We start from the raw sequence: 17926 nt of genomic DNA, 5'->3' as shown, positions 1-17926 counted from the left end.
GGGACACCTAGTCCTGGGTCTTCCCCGAGGCCTCCTTCCAGCTGGACGCTCCTGGAACACCTCCTTAGGGAGGCGCCCTGGGGGCATCCTTACCAGATGCCCAAACCACCTCAACTGGCTCCTTTCAATGCAAAGGAGTAGCGGCTCTGCCCCACGAATGACTGAGCTTCTCACCCTATCACTAAGGAAGATGCCAGCCTCCTGAGAAAGCCCATTTCGGCCGCTTGTACCCGCGATCTCGTTCTTTCGGTCATTACCCAGCCTTCATGACCATAGGTGAGGGTAGGAACAAAGATCGACCGGTAGATCGAAAGCTTTGCCTTATGACTCAGCTCTCTTTTCGTCACAACAGTGCGGTAAAGCGAGTGCAAAACCACCCCTGCAGCTCCGATTCTCCGGCCAATCTCACGCTCCATTGTTCCCTCGCAAACAAGCCCCCGAGGTACTTGAACTCCTTCACTTGGGGCAAGGACTCATTCCCTACCTGTAGTAGACAATCCATCGGTTTCCTGCTGAGCACCATGGCCTCAGATTTAGAGGTGCTGATCCTCATCCCAACCGCTTCACACTCGGCTGCGAACCGATCCAATGAGAGCTGAAGGTCACAGGCCGATGATGCCATCAGAACCACATCATCCGCAAACAGCAAAGATGAGATCCTCAGCCCACCAAACTGCAACCCCTCCCCACCACGACTACGCCTTGATATCCTGTCCATGAATATTACAAACAGGATTGGTGATAAAGCGCAGCCCTGGCGGAGGCCAACCCCCACCGGAAACGGGTCCGACTTACTACCGAGAACCCGGACACAGCTCTTGCTTTGAGTGTATAGAGATTGGATGGCCCTGAGAAGGAACCCCCTCACCCCATACTCCCACAGCACCCCCCACAGTATCTCCCGGGGAACCCGGTCACAAGCCTTCTCCAGATCTACAAAACACATGTAGACTGGATGAGCAAACTCCCAAGCTCCCTCTAGGATCCTTGCGAGAGTGAAGAGCTGGTCCGTTGTTCCACGGCCAGGACGGAATCCGCATTGTTCCTCTTCAATCCGAGGTTCGACTATCGGCCGAACCCTCCTTTCCTGCACCTTGGAGTAGACTTTGCCGGGGAGGCTGAGAAGTGTGATAACCCGGTAGTTGGCACACACTCTCTGGTCCCCCTTTTTGAAAATAGGAACCACCACCCCGGTCTGCCACTCCTTCGGCACTGTACCCGACTTGCGTGTCATCCAAGACAGCCCCTCCACACCCATTGCTTTCAGCATTTCTGGACGGATCTCATCAACCCCCGGGGCTTTGCCACTGTGGAGTTGTTTGACTACCTCAGTGACTTCCACCAGGGAAATTGACGATGATCCCCCATCAGCCTCCAGCTCTGCCTCCAACATAGAGGGCTTGTTAGTCGGATTCAGGAGTTCCTCAAAGTGCTCCTTCCACCAACCGACTACCTCCTCAGTTGTGGTCAACAGCGTCCCATCCTTACTGTACACAGCTTGGATGGTTCCCCGCTTCCCCCTCCTGAGGTGCCGGACGGTCTTCCAGAAAAACTTTGGTGCCGACCGAAAGTCCTTCTCCATGGTTTCTCCAAACTTCTCCCACACCCGCTGCTTTGCCTCTGACACGGCAGAGGCTGCAGCCCTTCGGGCCTGTCGGTACCTTGCAACTGCCTCAGGAGTCCCAGAGATAACATATCCCGGAAGCACTCCTTCTTCAGTCGGACGGCTTCCCTGACCACCGAGGTCCACCACGGCGTTCGAGGGTTACCGCCCCTTGAGGCACCTAAGACCTTGAGACCACAGCTGCCTGCCGCAGCTTCAGCAATGGAAGTTTTGAACATCGACCACTCGGGTTCAATGCCCCCAACCTCCACAGGGATGCTAGAAAAGCTCTGCCGGAGGTGCAAATTAAAGATCTCTTGAACAGGGGCCTCCGCCAGACGTTCCCAGTTCACCCGCACTACTCATTTGGGCTTACCAGCTCTCTCCAGAGTCTTCCCCGATCCTTTGACCCAACTCACAACCAGATGGTGATCAGTTGACAGCTCCACCCCTCTCTTCACCCGAGTGTCCAAAACATGCAGCCTCAGATCAGATGATACGATCAAAAAATCGATCATTGACCTTTGGCCTAGGGTGCTCTGGTACCATGTACACTTATGAGCATCCTTATGTTCGAACATGGTGTTTGTTATAGACAAACCATGACCAGCACAGAAGTCTAACAACAAACGACCACTCGGGTTCAGATCGGGGAGGCCGTTCCTCCCGATCACGCCTCTCCAGGTGTCTCCATCATTGCCCACGTACGCGTTAAAGTCTCCCAGCAGAACTATGGAGTCCCCTACCGGAGCCCCATGCAGGACTCCGTTCAGGGTCTCCAAGAAGGCCGAATACTCCGAACTGCTGTTCGGTGCGTACGCACAGACAACAGTCAGAGTCTTCCCCCCCACAACCCGGAGGCGTAGGGAGGCGACCCTCTCGTCCACCGGGGTAAACTCTAACGTAGTAGCGCCCAACCGGGGGCTCGTGAGTATCCCCACACCGGCCCGGCGCCTCACACCTCGGGCAACTCCAGAATAGAGTCCAACCCCTGTCCAGAAGTACGGTTCCAGAGCCAAGACTGTGCGTGGAGGTAAGCCCCACCAGATCCAATTCGTAGCGCTCCACCTCCCGCACCAGTTCCGGCTCCTTCCCCCACAGCGAGGTGACGTTCCACGTCCCCAAAGCCAGCCTCTGCCGCCCGGGTCTGGTCCGTCGTGGTCCCCGCCCTTCACTGCCACCCTTAAGGCAGCGCACCCGACCCCAGTGGTTCCTCTGATGAGTGGTGGGCCCATCAGTTGCAGAGGAGTGTGTTGCCATGTAGCTTATTCGGGCTGTGCCTGGCCGGGCCCCGTGGCAGACCCGGTCACCAGACGCTCGCAGGCCGGCCCCCTTTCTGGGCCTGGCTCCAGACGGGGGCCCCGGGCTTCCACCGGGCAGAGTCACTCTTCCTCTATTGTGTTCTTCCATGTAAAGACTAATCATCGGCCAGGCTTTAAAAGACTTGTCTTCAGTGATGCCCAGTATGGTTATGTAAAGTGAAGATGAGATATCTTCTTAAAAACTGGTGTGCACAATACTTATTCCACCATTGTAGATTGATTTTTCCCTCCATCAACCAATCCATCCGCCCATCCATCCATTTGTCCTTCTAACAATCTATCTAACCATCCATCCATCCATCCATCCATCCATCCATCCATCCATCCATCCATCCATCCATCCATCCATCCATCCATCCATCCATCCATCCATCCATCCATCCATCCATCCATCCAGCCAGCCAGCCAGCCAGCTAGGCATCCATCCATCCATCCATCCATCCATCCATCCATCCATCCATCCATCCATCCATCCATAGCTTTAATTTGTCTCACATAGTAACAACAGAGACTCCAGAGCCACTTTAACCAGGCAGGCTTTCGGAGTAAACACTGCCCAATTACTTTAACAATGCTTTATAGGATATTGTGGCTTCTCTCTAAACTCAAAACAGACTTGCAGCGACCCTAAAATAGCAGCTAGTGGAAATCCACAGGACGGTCCCCCGTCACCCATTGGCCAATAACCTGGGTGACTGGCTCCCCCCTTAATAGAGCCCGGAGCCTGACTCCCACTCACTCTGGCCTCTTGTGACGTATGGAGGCACCAGCTCATCAAGAGTCACCACACTGAAGTGGTAAGACGAGCATCAACAAAAACAATTCCTCGCCTTTCTGCTTGAGGATTGTGGACCGAGCCCCTCCAAAAATATCACCCAAAAACTGAGGGGGAGGCCAGGATTGTGGTTGTGACATTTATTAGGGAATCATCCACTCCCTGCATGCTGTAAAAACATTCGTTTTTTTCAGGTTGGAAAACAAAGGGGATGAGTACAATGTGGTAAAGTGATGAAGTGATGACCAACAGCTTTTCTACCACTGGTTGCTGTTGTATAATATCATATTCCTATGTTCTGGCTACCACAGAATTCAGCCACAGCCTTAATTCTGGTGTTTTTTCACTTCTTTTTTTAAGTCTTTGGGATTTCTGCCAGTCATTTAGCACTCATTTGAGTCATGGCTGTTTCACAATAACAGCAACAAAGAAAGTCAACAGGGCTTGCTAGTCACCATCCCAGAAGCACCTTAGTAGAAAATTACCCTTAAATATACTAATTGTTCACATATTTGTGCTTGAATTTGGACTCCGTCTGGGGATTTTCATCCCCCAAACTCAACAAAAACAACAAGACTAGTTACCATCACATCATAATACATTCAGAATCATTCATGCAATTATTTCCATGCATTCACACTAGCTGTCACTATTTCCCTACATTTAAATTTAGACATAAAAATGTGGGAAAAAATGAGCTTCAGTAAATCATGTATCTGCCCACTCACCCTACCCAAAATCCAACAGTAGCACTCATCACTCAACTTCCTGTTGCAAACCTATTTGTTCTAAAGTATGTACTCTTACACTGGTAGCCCACAGTTTTCACTGTGTAAATCAGAGAGTACAAATATAATTTCCGGAAAAGCCATATAGGACAGCAAAGACTGGGATGGCAAAGCAAAGAGCGCCACATCCTGTGGCCAACAGGAAATACTGGTTAAATGACAGGTTGCATAAATGAAAGGCTACTTGGTTTGCTATCACACCCTTGAAATGGACAGTTTGTCTAAATACATCTGCCTCTGTCTTTGAAAATCAGTGAAAATGTAAAAAACTGTGACGCCTCTATCCTAATCTGCCATGATAGATTTAAGGCAATTACCCAATTACTGCTCAAGTACGTCACCTTTCTTGTATAATGCTCGTACCCATCACGCCTTCTTTATATAAACTAGCCCATGTGTCTGAGCTTGCCATTGAGGTAAATCTAATTTCTGTCGACAAGGCTGTACTTTTGAATCATTTTCCTAAGCGTGTTTACATGCTCCATTTAAACAGTCTTGTGTCAGGGAAACTTAAATGTGTTTTCTTCTTTGTCCTCCTATCCGAAATAATGGTTATTATCCTACGGGTTCATTCAGAAATCTCTGTTAAGTCTATTGACGAGAACACGCACACGTTTTCAATTCCGACACAATAAGGAACAGATTTAAAGATAATCTCCCATCACTTTGGTATAAAAAATATCACTGGAAGGAATAGTGCCAGACAGGCAAGGGCCATTTAACTTGTACCAGACACAGCTAAATACACTCTCTCCGTGTGTCCATGAAAACAGGCGGGTTAGAGTGAGTGATTTAACTAGGTCTGTACGGTGCACAAGATAGATTTTTGAGTGTAAACAATTCAATAATAGAAGAGAAATCCCTTTTCTCTGGTTTTAATCTTGTAATACCATCTATAAAATGGTAAGGTGGTGTTTTTGAGGGAGGCTTGGTACATTTTAATCAGAAAAATAATATACCACCAAACCATAAAATGGTTGGCTTTAAAAAAAATGTTGCATAACTTTAATTTCTCTTTCAATCTAGTTACAATTTCAATCTAGTAACAATTTGGGTGAGCAACTGTTTTCAACGGAAATACCATGCGGTTAACAAATGTATATTGTCAAGAGCAGCCCAAGCAATATTTGTGCATATCAAAAACGCTCTTTCAGCCTCTTAAATGAAACCGAGTCGGCATGCAACTCTAGTCCTAACAAAAAACTCTATAGGCCATCCAACGGCACTTGTTGCTGATCGTACACTTTGACCTTTATAATGAGGCTCAAGACTGAAGCTATTTTACGAAGATACACAATAAATAGGACTACAATACTATCTTGCAGGTTGATTTTGGCATCAGAGTCAGTAATGCGTACCTGCTAATTAAAATCAAAATTACAGTTAAACGAGAGCTCTGTGGTTAGCACCGTCACTTCACGACAACAAGCCAATCCTAGATCCAAGTCTGGGTCCTAGTGTGTGTTTCTTTACATTAGTATTATCACAGTTCTCATGGGAGTTCATCCTTAGTGTTTCCTTACGACCCAGAGGCAGAAACCACAGCACCAAAACAACCCATTTCTGGGGCCTTGAAGGTGAGGACACAAGGTATTTATAATACATATGCATGTCTCTTTGGTGTCCCACCATAAAAGACGTACCCAGAGGTGCTGTACATGAACACAGGAAGAACCAGCAAAGTCCACACAGAGGCCTGATAATTAAACACATGTGAGAGTGCTACAAAGCCACCTTCCTAATGGGCCAATGTTATTCGAATGTTCTTGTGCATTATTCCCCCTTGAGTGCTGCAGCATTAACTTGTGGTCTAAAGACACGTATGTCTGGTGAACCAGAGCCTTTAGGTGTGAGAGTGAATATATTTGTCTTGGGATAGAAGCCAAGGATATAGAATATTTATGAATAGAGCATTTAACTGTACTCATGGACGGGGCTGGCCCATGGCATAAGTGAACAACAAGCGCTACATGATTTGGGTTTGTTTCTCCAATGGATAATGAATCCCACTTTGTTTTCATTTGAAGGGGCATTCCAACACCTGAAGTTTGGTTTACTCATCATGAGGGAAAGCTGGTGAGTGTCTTCTGTAGATCTGTGGGGAGTGCTTCTGGATTATTTCATATTTGGCAAAGAGACAATAAACATGTATGTATCCTGTAGAAATCCTGCCTGAGAAACTGGTGTGGGGCATGAAAGAAGTGGACATTTATCAGAAAGGGAGGTTTCTCATGAAAAGTGCTATCAAGTTGCAGCAGGGAATATGAAGGATCCAGCCATTTTAGATCGACTGACCAAAATTCAGTATATCCAAGCAACTGCTCTTTTGGATTTCAAACTTTTTTTTGTTGATAAAGCAGTTCTGGAAGTACAATGCTGAATCGCTAGTGTACCACTTAAAATGATAATCCTCATTATTTTAACCCTGGGCATTTTTGAAAAAGGTTCACCCATCATGATATTTTCCTTTTTTTTCCTTCACTGTGGCGCTATACATGGCAGTGTGAGAGAAATGCCTCTCAATACGCCTGCAAAGGGCTAATTCCACAGACACATTTGAAAGTTTCCAGGTCGAGGTGATGGAGATACGACCCAGTAGTAAAATATAATCCAGGGCTCAAAGAGGCCTATGACTGGTCCCGCTTGAACAACATTTTATTTGAGGAGAAGGTTGTCAAGGACAATATTTTGTGTGTAAACTCAGACACTGATGCATGGCACTGTCACATATTCTACATCTGGGATCTGGGTAAAAAACAAATTTTACTTAAAATCCTACACGCATCACACACACACACACACACACACACACACACACACACACACACACACACACACACACACACACACACACACACACGCACACGCACACACAAACAAACAAACAAACAAACACACAACCACACTCACACACCAGCACTGGGTGTCCCACCACACCAGTCAGGGACCAAACGAGACAAGACCTATCATGTCTCTTCTCAGTGAGAGCAGACATTGTTGACTCACTGTAGTCTAGAAGCGCTTAGCCTGGGTCCAACCACAGCTATGCACTGTCTGACCAGAGCCTCGGAGCAAGGGTGTGCAGACTCACACACGTTCATGGATGCATGCAAACATTATACAAACATCAGTCAGACACTCATACATACAGGTACATGCATATAAGCCAGTCTCGCCCTTTCTCCAGCTCTGTGGTTTGCTTTTGAATCCACTCAACACACTCATGAACAAGAAAACATGCACTTTCTTTTGGCCGTTCCTTCCTTCAATTACCTCACCAAATGTTAAACCTTACTGATGATTGCTACATACATCTGTTAATCTGAGAGGCAGTGTATGCTCTTTGGGCAGACAGTTCTGCAAAGCCTTGCTGAAAACCGCCTGTGTTCAAAGGCTCTGTGTTCTCTCTACAAATCATCCGGCCATGTGTCCCGAGTGTGTCCGACACACTCCTGTTTGTCCACAGGCATCAAACCTTAGCCTCAAGCTCCACTTAAGGCAAAGGAGCTGACATCATAGTAAATTAAGTTATGTCCATGTATTCACCCCCTGACCCCTCACACCCAATGCCTGGATTAATGTGATATGGGGTCCCTGGCAAAACATGTTAGCTTGCCACCTCCCCTCTCTTTAGTACTCTTTGGAATCCATTAATGACAGTGCACACAGCAGTCTATAAACAGCAGCTTCATTATGAGCCAGAAGACCCAGGAAACAACAACTGCTCCTATGCAGGAATAATACTATCCAGGCCCCAGGTTTGGGATAATCGGGATGACTTGATTGAACACAGTATGGTTGAGGAATGGCTGCCATGTGGGCACAATATAAAGTAAAATAGTTAAGGTGCACTGCAGCAGTTATGTGATGTACATTCATAAAGTTTGTAGGGCTTAAGGAGACCCTTTAAGCAGCTAAAACCATAAATGAGTACTCTCTCCGCTCTTGTAGCGGCGCATTCATCAGGCAGCTGTTTCCAGTTATAAAACTTTTAAACCCAACAGTACACTACCTGCTCAGCAACAACAATAACATCTTACCATGCAAAGTTAGCAATAGCTTATGCATTTGATTTGGTGGAGCATTTTTCACCTTAAAACCGCTCAAATAAAGTGAACCTACAAACATGACTCCAAACGAATGATCATTTTACTCTTATTAAAATAAGCAAATGAATAAGTTCACCATGTACTTAACAAGTGAAACAATAATGAGTGGTCTGAGATGTCTTTTATGGTTCAGGCCTTCATTTCCAATGACGCAACTCAATCACTAAGCCTATATGACATCATCAGGGCTATTTTTTTTAACTTTAGACAGGTCGCTCCAGAGCCACAGAAGCAACCCATGACAAGTGCACTAAACTGTATTTTTTAAATCAGTGGAGTGCACCTTCAAAACTGGATTTAATCCCAAACCAAATATAAACAAAGTGTTTTTGCCAAAAACAAATGCCATGCAGTAAACCCAAGGTTTTCTTTTGGGCTGCTGGGGGTTTGGGTCCATGGGTCAGATGCTGCCTTGTTTTTTTTTATTCAAGCCTTGTCTGCACCTGTGACCTAAAACACACTCACGAAGAGGTCAAAGGCAACCAAGCTGCACATGCGTAGCCACACACAGTCAGACAGACAGATAAGGAAACACATAACCGGTGTCTCGCCACAAACACACACACAGACAAAACCGACACACCCGGCCGTTACTGTCCTGGCCTTGTTTACTCATGACCATCACAGCTCTGCAGCAGTCAACCCAACCATTCCACACATTCCTGTGTCCCAACACCATTTTATGTGCTTTGCAGAAATACTTTCTCTTCTCTTTCTGCTCTTTAAAGGCACAAGTCATTCAGGCATTACTAAATAATGCTGACTAATGTCATGACAGTGAATGATAGTGACAAATGAGGCAAAGGTTTAGAAAAAACAAATCAACAATATTTGTATTGAAAAAAGGTAAAAATCTATTTGCAATGACACATATTTGACTGAAACACAAATGGGTTTTACAAGATTAAACTCTTTATCTGTGCAACACTGCCATCTATAGACCACCACCAAGACTCTGATTGCTCCACACACTCCACGTCTTTGCTTCATTGCCTTATTGTCAGGTCTGGTCTTACATAACAAGCCTAAACAAAAGATGCACTCCTGATTTGTTTGACAAAAGTAAAGTGTCTGGCCAAGAGGTCATTTTCTGTATTTAATTGAATGCTTGGTTTCCTCCCACAGGCCGAAGAAATGGCTGCTAGGTGAACAATGTGAACCCAGGACCTTAATTACCTGTTAAGCATTGGATGTTTGTGTTTTGTGTTGTAGTGACAGACTCGTGACCGGTCCAGTATGCTAAACCCTGTGACCCTGCACAGCTATAGCAGCTACAGAGACAGTATGGACCATGATACAGTATTCAGAATGGTCCTTCTGATACCTACAATCCACATAAAGACAAACCATCAAAAACCTGTGCACTTTTTACTTTTGATATGTTCACCGCAGGATAGGGGGAAACGTTTTCTCGATTCCCTTACATGTCTTGTACATGTGAAGTGTTGACAATAAAGCTGACTTTGACTTTGACTTATGAGCTACAAAAAATGACACAAAGGTCAAATGTATCCCGTATTGTAGTCAACTCACCGACCCAGAAACTTTTGAAATGTAGACTATTTTAATTAGTGTCTAGTTGTATTTAATCTTGAATAACAAACTAGAGCATTACGCATAGCATACATCCTGCACCCATCAATAACTGAATGGATCTTTGAACAAATATCAAGTCTTTAGGATGAACAAAAACCTGAGGCTGAGAAAATATGACAAATTAAAAATAAACTGCTAATAGTTTGACAGCAGACAGAGCTGTATCAAAAAAATAGGTGTGCGTGGAAAAAAACGAATATCCGTAGTTAATGTCTTTAATCTATTCATTGAAGTAAAAACATTTTTACCAGGTAAAATAAAACGGTGCACAAAGGGTTGTGTGACTCGGAATAGGGGACGTGGGTTGTTGTCTATTATTTACTATCTATGGTTGTTGTGCAAGTCGTAATGCGCTGACGTCATAGATCTGCGCCACGTCCACCTTTTTGACATTTTCAATGACAGTTTGCACACATTTTTCTCTGCGCTTTTTCACATAACACGGGTAGTTAAAGCCCACGCTGACAGTCATGCAGAGAGCCGCACACACAGCTCTATTTGACTGGTCTAATGTCTTCGGTTCATCGATGATTCGCCAGTGTTTAAAATGCAGAGGTAAGCAGAAGGGCTGTAGCCTACTTTAGCAGCTAAAGTGCTAAACATGCTAAAAACACTTGTGAACCTGGTCGAAATGTATAGGAAGCGTTAACGTTACGTGATATAAAGGTATATGTGTACAAGTAAGTACTGTGCTTTCCGCTATTATTGTACCATGATTTGACTCACAGGGAAACATGAGCTTTACTGGACATAATGTTCCATAACAAGCTTCAGCTAGCTTTCTTTGTTTATAAAGTACTTCTTTATTACCAGAAAACAACACATCACTGGCCATTCAGCTACTTTACATTTCCATCCATTTTATTTTAGAATATTGTTATTTTTAGGCAAAAAGTACCCCCAATAAGTCCTAAACTGAACACATTTCTGCAGTATTGTATGCATGGGTTTCGATGTGCCTTTAAAAAGGCGAAACATAATTCCTTAATGGCTTCACTTCACTGTCGTCTGGTGCTTGTTATCGTGTTGTAACCACAGTCTGTATGTCAAAGTGCCCCTGCAGCTGAGCACGCGCGCCTACGGTGTGATCCCAACCCCACGCGACGCTGAGGAGAAAGACATGATGGACAGAATTCTGCGCGTGGACCATGCGGGTGAATACGGAGCCAACCGCATCTACGCCGGCCAGATGGCAGTGTTGGGTCGAACAAGGACTGGACCTCTCATTCAGGTATGGGCAGAGTGCGACACCACACATCGAATTGCAATATGAAAAAAAAGTCTGACCTTATTTTTAAATTAAATATCTTTCTTAGTGTGACTGATCATTATTGGACCAAAGATAGGCTCAACCAGAATGTACTTTGTTTGCTTGCTTTGTGTTCAAGTCAATTTCAAGTCAGTTTTCTTTATAAAGCCGATATCACAGATTACAGTTCCCCTCAGAAGGTAGTGATTCAGAAATAGAACAAACTGTATGTGTCCATTACTTTTGACACTTCATGTTGATGTTTCTTTGTTTTTCTTTAGCACATGTGGGATCAGGAAAAGAAACACCTTGAGAAATTCAATGAAATTCTGGCTGAGAACCGAGTTCGTCCCACTGCACTGTTACCCCTTTGGAACATAGCTGGGTTTGTATTAGGTCAGTCCGAGTTTATAAAAGTTATTTTGAAGAATAAGGATGCATCAAAGAATAATTTCTTACACAGGGGTTGGATCGGGATTCCTTGTAATGTATCTTAGGTTGGTTTAGGTCGTAGCACACTTCATCTCGTTTGAATAAAGCTGTATATGCTATAGAAGAATGCTAAAATGTATTCATGTTGGACCCCCCCCCCCTCCCCCACACCACACATATTTGGACTTAATGTAAATATTTACAATTCTATAAACACGTTTTTACATGTTGCTGAGCTTGCACTCTATTTCACTAGTTCATTTTCTGCAGTTTTTAGGCAAAATGGAGTCAAGTATTGCTTTGGTAATTCTTAACAGTTCTTCTAAATCTACTCCAGGTGCGTCCAGCGCACTGCTGGGAAAGGAGGGCGCTATGGCCTGCACTGTGGCGGTGGAGGAAAGTATTTCAGAGCACTACAACAGCCAGATTAGAGCTCTGATGGAGAAGGACCCCGACAGATACATTGAACTGTTACAAGTAAGTCGGCCACTGTTTTCCTTGGAACTCTGTCGCCTGCACTGGCAAAAGCCTTTTAGTGTTGATACGTGAAGGAACGTTTGTTGTGGATTATGCTCATGGTATAGTATTACGCAGAAAAGAAGAAGTTTTAAAAGAGGGGTGTGATTGCTAAAACGGCAGGACAAGTGAACATACTGTGCAGTATGTGTGTCGTGTACATCAGTAAAAACTCATTTAAACCAATATCTCTTAGGGAAGATAGTCCAATGTATGGCTTAGTGGTGGTTATTGAGATTGTATGTATTCAGATGGTTGACCTGAAAGATGGCATTGTTCTCCAGACCAAATCCATTTTGTTCTATTGTCACAGGCAGAATAATGACGTTGCATCATAAAGAAATACGATTTTTTGTTTTTTGTTTGCATACTTTCTTTTTATTTTCATGTAACCGGCATGTTTCCTTGCATAATGATATTGTTTTTTGGTATAACTAGTATTTTCAAGGTTAAACAGTATGACTTTTGACATTTTGTCTTCAGTGTGTTTGCACCACACCATCACCATTTGTCAGTGTGGGCCCTTTTCACAGCTCACAGCTTATGTTGATCTTAGTTCAAACTAATTTTCTGAGCCACAATAGAGTCTTTAGTTTGTATTCATAATAGCACATGACTAATTCCCCATTAAAATGGATTTGGCATTTAATTGGGTAAGGCTGACACATTGTCAGTGAAAGACTTTTCTTATATGTATCTGGGTTTTTCGCATTATGGTCAAACCAGCACTCAACACATGCAGATAGAGCTCCTTTAAAGATTGATAACATCCATTATTTTTCTGATAAAATCACATAAGGGCTTGAATGCTGTCATGTCACAAAAGCTTGAGAAAGTTTTCTAGATACAGCTCAGAACTGGTTCAGCCCTGATCACTGCTCTTGATATTTTAATAGGTTATAAAAGAATTCAGAGATGAAGAGATGGAACATCATGATACAGGATTGGAGCATGATGCCGAATCAGTGAGTATATTTGATAATCTTCTTGTTTTGAATCTTTGTCATTTGATAATGTTAGTGTTCCGATGATTTGTTAGGTTTTAGCTTACTAAGATCTATTATGTATGAAGGACATTGACTTTCACTGACTGCACAATCCACTGTAACTTTGATTTTCAAAACACAATATGAATATTAATTGTAAGTCATTGATAGTCAATCATTTAACTATTTTTGCTGTTTTTAATGTCTTCAATCTAAGTATGTTTTGATTTGCTTTGTTCTTTAGGTACCTGGATACTGGCTACTAAAAAATGCAATACAGCTTGGCTGCAAAGCTGCAATATACGTTTCTCAACGTGTCTGACATTGTGTGCAGAATAATTATAAATGTTTGCCAAAGTTTGTTTAAATACTTTTGAATTTAAATGTCGGTTCACAGTCTGCTCCATTGTAAATTAAGCAGCTTGTGTCGAAAAACACTTTTGTCGTACTATTGTGGGATTAAATGAATTGTATAAAAACATTCACAGAAATCTACATGAAATATATTTTGTACAGTGTATAATACATGGACTTCCTGAATTAAAAAGCAAACCTCTACATTGTTGTGTCAGTGTTAACCCTGTCTTTCTGAGGCAGACTGCCAACCTGTAATGCTGGCGGGACAATTGATGGAATATACATTTGTACCACAAGAACACTAACACTTACAAGAGCTAATGGGCATTTACAGTCAATACTCTAATCAGCGAAGATAAGGTCTTTTTAATGCCAGTTTTCTTTCATTTGGTATCTGATTCATTTTGTTCTGCTATGGACAATAGATAAAGATGTTCTGCTTGCTGTTCACCAAAAGACACATACCTCGAATACATTTAATGAGGACATATTGTTACGAGCATATGCAGCCATCATACCCTTCAACAAGCTCTCCTGTTTCACATGTAATCGTTCATAAATCAGGCTGAGCAATGACTTGTCAGCCTGGCCCAACTGCTAAGCGCCCTCGCACAGCTGTTCTGGGTACATTACCTCACTGAGAAAGAAGGATTGACAAGAGGCTTGTCCCGGGGCCCCTAATCTATTAGGCCTTTCAGCAAATAAAATCCTTCTATGATAATTTGTCTCTTGGCTCTAGTAAAAGAGGTTACATTGGCAATGTCATACTATATAATATATATACCATTTCCCCCCCCCCCCCGATAAATATTCCTTCATTTGGTTTGTATAACATGATTTACATATTTGTCTGCTTAATCTATTGCTGAAACAATAATTTGATTAGACACAATCTGCAGAAAATAAATTGCACAACGGACTGGAAATATCTAAAAAATAACTATGGATTTTTATAAAATTTAGTACAGAGATTGGTGCCCCCCAGAGGATGGATCATGATGACTGGGTATCTCCTGGCTTTTCCTCTAGCGCCACAATGAGGTTCACATTTTTGGTTTTAAGTGAAATATCTGAAGTGAAATATAACTATTGGCCCAATGGTCATAAACTTTGGTATTCTGATTCAAGATGGTTTATTTTTCATATGCAGAACAATTAAAGCTGCAGTTGTTGGCAATAACAATTATTCATTCTAAAGCTCACTGAATCATTGCAACAAAAGAAGAAAAGGAGGGAAAATATATAGAGAAAATTACAGAGGTGACGAGCCACCTGAGACCTAAATAAACACAAACATAGTGCAAAGACAAAATTTACTTTGTGGGGACTGGTAAGATAGTAGACTTTTTCTGCATCTGTGCCGGCGATGGCCGAAGGCTTGAGTCATTATGTTTTCGGGTTGTCTCTCCGTATGTCTGTCCGTCGGTCTGGGCCATTCCTGTGAGCTCAATATCTCATGAACCCTTTAATGGATTTTTCTCAAACTTTGCACACATTTTCTTCAAACTTGACACAAGCTCAGCCTTTGGATAGATAGAGGATAGCCTCATTACATTTTGGAGGACAAAGGTCAAAGTCACTGTAACTTCATGTCTTCTGAGCGCAATATCTCATGATCGCTTTGAGGGTGTTTCTTCAAACTCTGCACACATGTCGACTCTGACTCAAGGATGAACTGGATAGAATTTCGAGGTCAAAGGTCAAAAGTTACTGAGACCTTACACATTGTCAGGTAACAGTGACCTTGTACCATGTTGTAACTTCTTGGGAGCTTAACCTTCTTTAAAGTATTGCCTACCACCACCACTTTACTTTCACTGTTCGGCGATGCCTCACAGAGGCTTGCCAGGCGGTATTTCTAGTTAAAACGTGGGGACTTCAGACTGGAGCAGTGACATGTTGAGAATGTCTGTGAACATATCAGCCATCCGATCTGCGTACACCTTGAGAGCCAGACCAGGAATGCCATCAGGTCTATAAGCCTTGTGTTTGGATTCATCCTTTTTAATGATTTGAAGATAAACTGTAGGTCCCCCCATGGATGAGTTGTAATGACTTTTGCGACCCCCTGTCTTTCCATATAGAGCCATTATCATGTCATAATTTCAATTTGTCTAATGGTTTGTGACATTTACATCCGCCTAAGCCTTATTGTGCATTTAATTAATACCATTTAAGCACACCTTTACTAAGATGGTGAACTTTATACCTGCCTAATATCAGTATATTAGCATTGTCACTGTGAGATTGCTAGAATTGACCACAAAGCCCTGCTGTGTCCAAGATAAGACCCACAGAGCTGCTAACGAGGCAAGCTCTAAAAGAACAAACTATTTTAAGTTTTTTATTTGCAAAATAAGATTGAACCTTTTTCAAAATTTTCTGACATATTGTGGATCAAACTTTTCATTCAAGATATTGTTACTGATATTGAACATGTAGAGGAAATGATACCTATTTTGAATTTTTACTGCTTGGGGACTAGACCATAGCTACCTAGAAGTCCTATAATTAGCCCTATGGAGTACATTAGTGTATGTTGTACCTTGGAGAACAGAAATGGACTACTAGTCCTATTTTCGACAGTGTACAAGTATCATCCGAAGGGTAGCTAACCCAGGTTCACAGGCCCTGATCTATTTTGCCCAGCATGAGGTCAGAGGAGTTATTTTAGCCAGGGTGGGTTTACATATCAGACCTGACCTCAAGGGTTAATGTGCCGTATGGCCTCCATTCCTTAAAAATAGGTTATTTGCCTTTACTGCCTTACTGGTTAAGTTCATTGCCCCGCCATGCTTGTTATGATGGTGGAGTTATGATCTGATTGTTTACTGCATCCCGTTAAGACACCCAAGCTCTGATGTGTAGGTGAGCTAATTATCCAAAAGTGTTTTCATATGTGTCAGTGTGGAAAGGCAGGCAAAATAATCAACACCGCAAAGGAAGAATGCATACACTTTTGCTAGATGTGTGTAAATACATTGCAAACTGAGTGGGAAGCTGAGAACGTCTGGCACATTTGGTAAATGCATTTGGTAGATAAATAATTGGGTTCATAAAATGTGCTTCATAAATCACAATTAGTGGGTAACCCTTTACAATAAGGTACACAAAATTGTAGTAGCTACTACATACCTACTACATAGGGTTTTTTTTTTTGCGCTACCTATGTGTTAGGTAGCACAAAAAAAAAAAACCCTATGTGTTAGTTAGCACATAGGGTTTTTTTTTTTGTGCTACCTATGTGTTAGGTAGCACAAAAAAAAAAACCTATGTGTTACCTACTACATAGTTTTTTTTTTGCGCTACCTATGTGTTAGGTAGCACAAAAAAAAAACCCTATGTGTTAGGTAGCACATAGGGTTTTTTTTTTGTGCTACCTATGTGTTAGGTAGCACAAAAAAAAAAAAACCCTATGTGTTACCTACTACATAGTTTTTTTTTTGTTACCTACTACCTATGTGTTAGGTAGCACAAAAAAAAAACCCTATGTGTTAGGTAGCACATAGGGGGTTTTTTTTTTGTGCTACCTATGTGTTAGGTAGCACAAAAAAAAAACCCTATGTGTTACCTACTACATAGTTTTTTTTTTTGCGCTACCTATGTGTTAGGTAGCACAAAAAAAAACCCCTATGTGTTAGGTAGCACATAGGGTTTTTTTTTTGTGCTACCTATGTGTTAGGTAGCACAAAAAAAAACCCCTATGTGTTACCTACTACATAGTTTTTTTTTGTTACCTACTACCTATGTGTTAGGTAGCACAAAAAAAAACCCTATGTGTTAGGTAGCACATAGGGTTTTTTTTTGTGCTACCTATGTGTTAGTTAGCACAAACAAAAAACCCCTATGTGTTACCTACTACATAGTTTTTTTTTGTGCTACCTAACACATAGGTAGCGCAAAAAAAAAACTATGTAGTAGGTAACACATAGGGGTTTTTTTTGTGCTAACTAACACATAGGTAGCACAAAAAAAAACCCCTATGTGCTACCTAACACATAGGGTTTTTTTTTGTGCTACCTAACACATAGGTAGCGCAAAAAAAAAAAAACTATGTAGTAGGTAACACATAGGGTTTTTTTTTTGTGCTACCTAACACATAGGTAGCACAAAAAAAAACCCTATGTGCTACCTAACACATAGGTTTTTTTTTGTGCTACCTAACACATAGGTAGCGCAAAAAAAAAAAAACT

At 42.6% G+C, this 17926-nt stretch overlaps 1 protein-coding gene across 1 annotated transcript; it reads left to right on the top strand.

The window, feature by feature from the left end:
• The first annotated feature begins 10577 nt into the window (after window positions 1-10577).
• coq7 (coenzyme Q7 homolog, ubiquinone (yeast)) lies at window positions 10578-13928 on the top strand. The gene is made up of 6 exons (XM_080029148.1): window positions 10578-10748; window positions 11246-11424; window positions 11724-11838; window positions 12212-12351; window positions 13287-13355; window positions 13621-13928. Exons 1-6 carry the CDS (start codon window positions 10664-10666, stop codon window positions 13696-13698), a joined length of 666 nt encoding a protein of 221 aa, XP_079885274.1. The 5' UTR covers window positions 10578-10663; the 3' UTR covers window positions 13699-13928.
• Window positions 13929-17926: the final 3998 nt, after the last annotated feature.

Source organism: Ammodytes marinus (genome assembly GCF_949987685.1).
Source record: "Ammodytes marinus genome assembly, chromosome: 6".
In the NCBI taxonomy this organism is placed as follows: Eukaryota; Metazoa; Chordata; class Actinopteri; order Uranoscopiformes; family Ammodytidae; genus Ammodytes; species Ammodytes marinus.
This window is presented reverse-complemented; position numbering and strand designations above follow the sequence as displayed.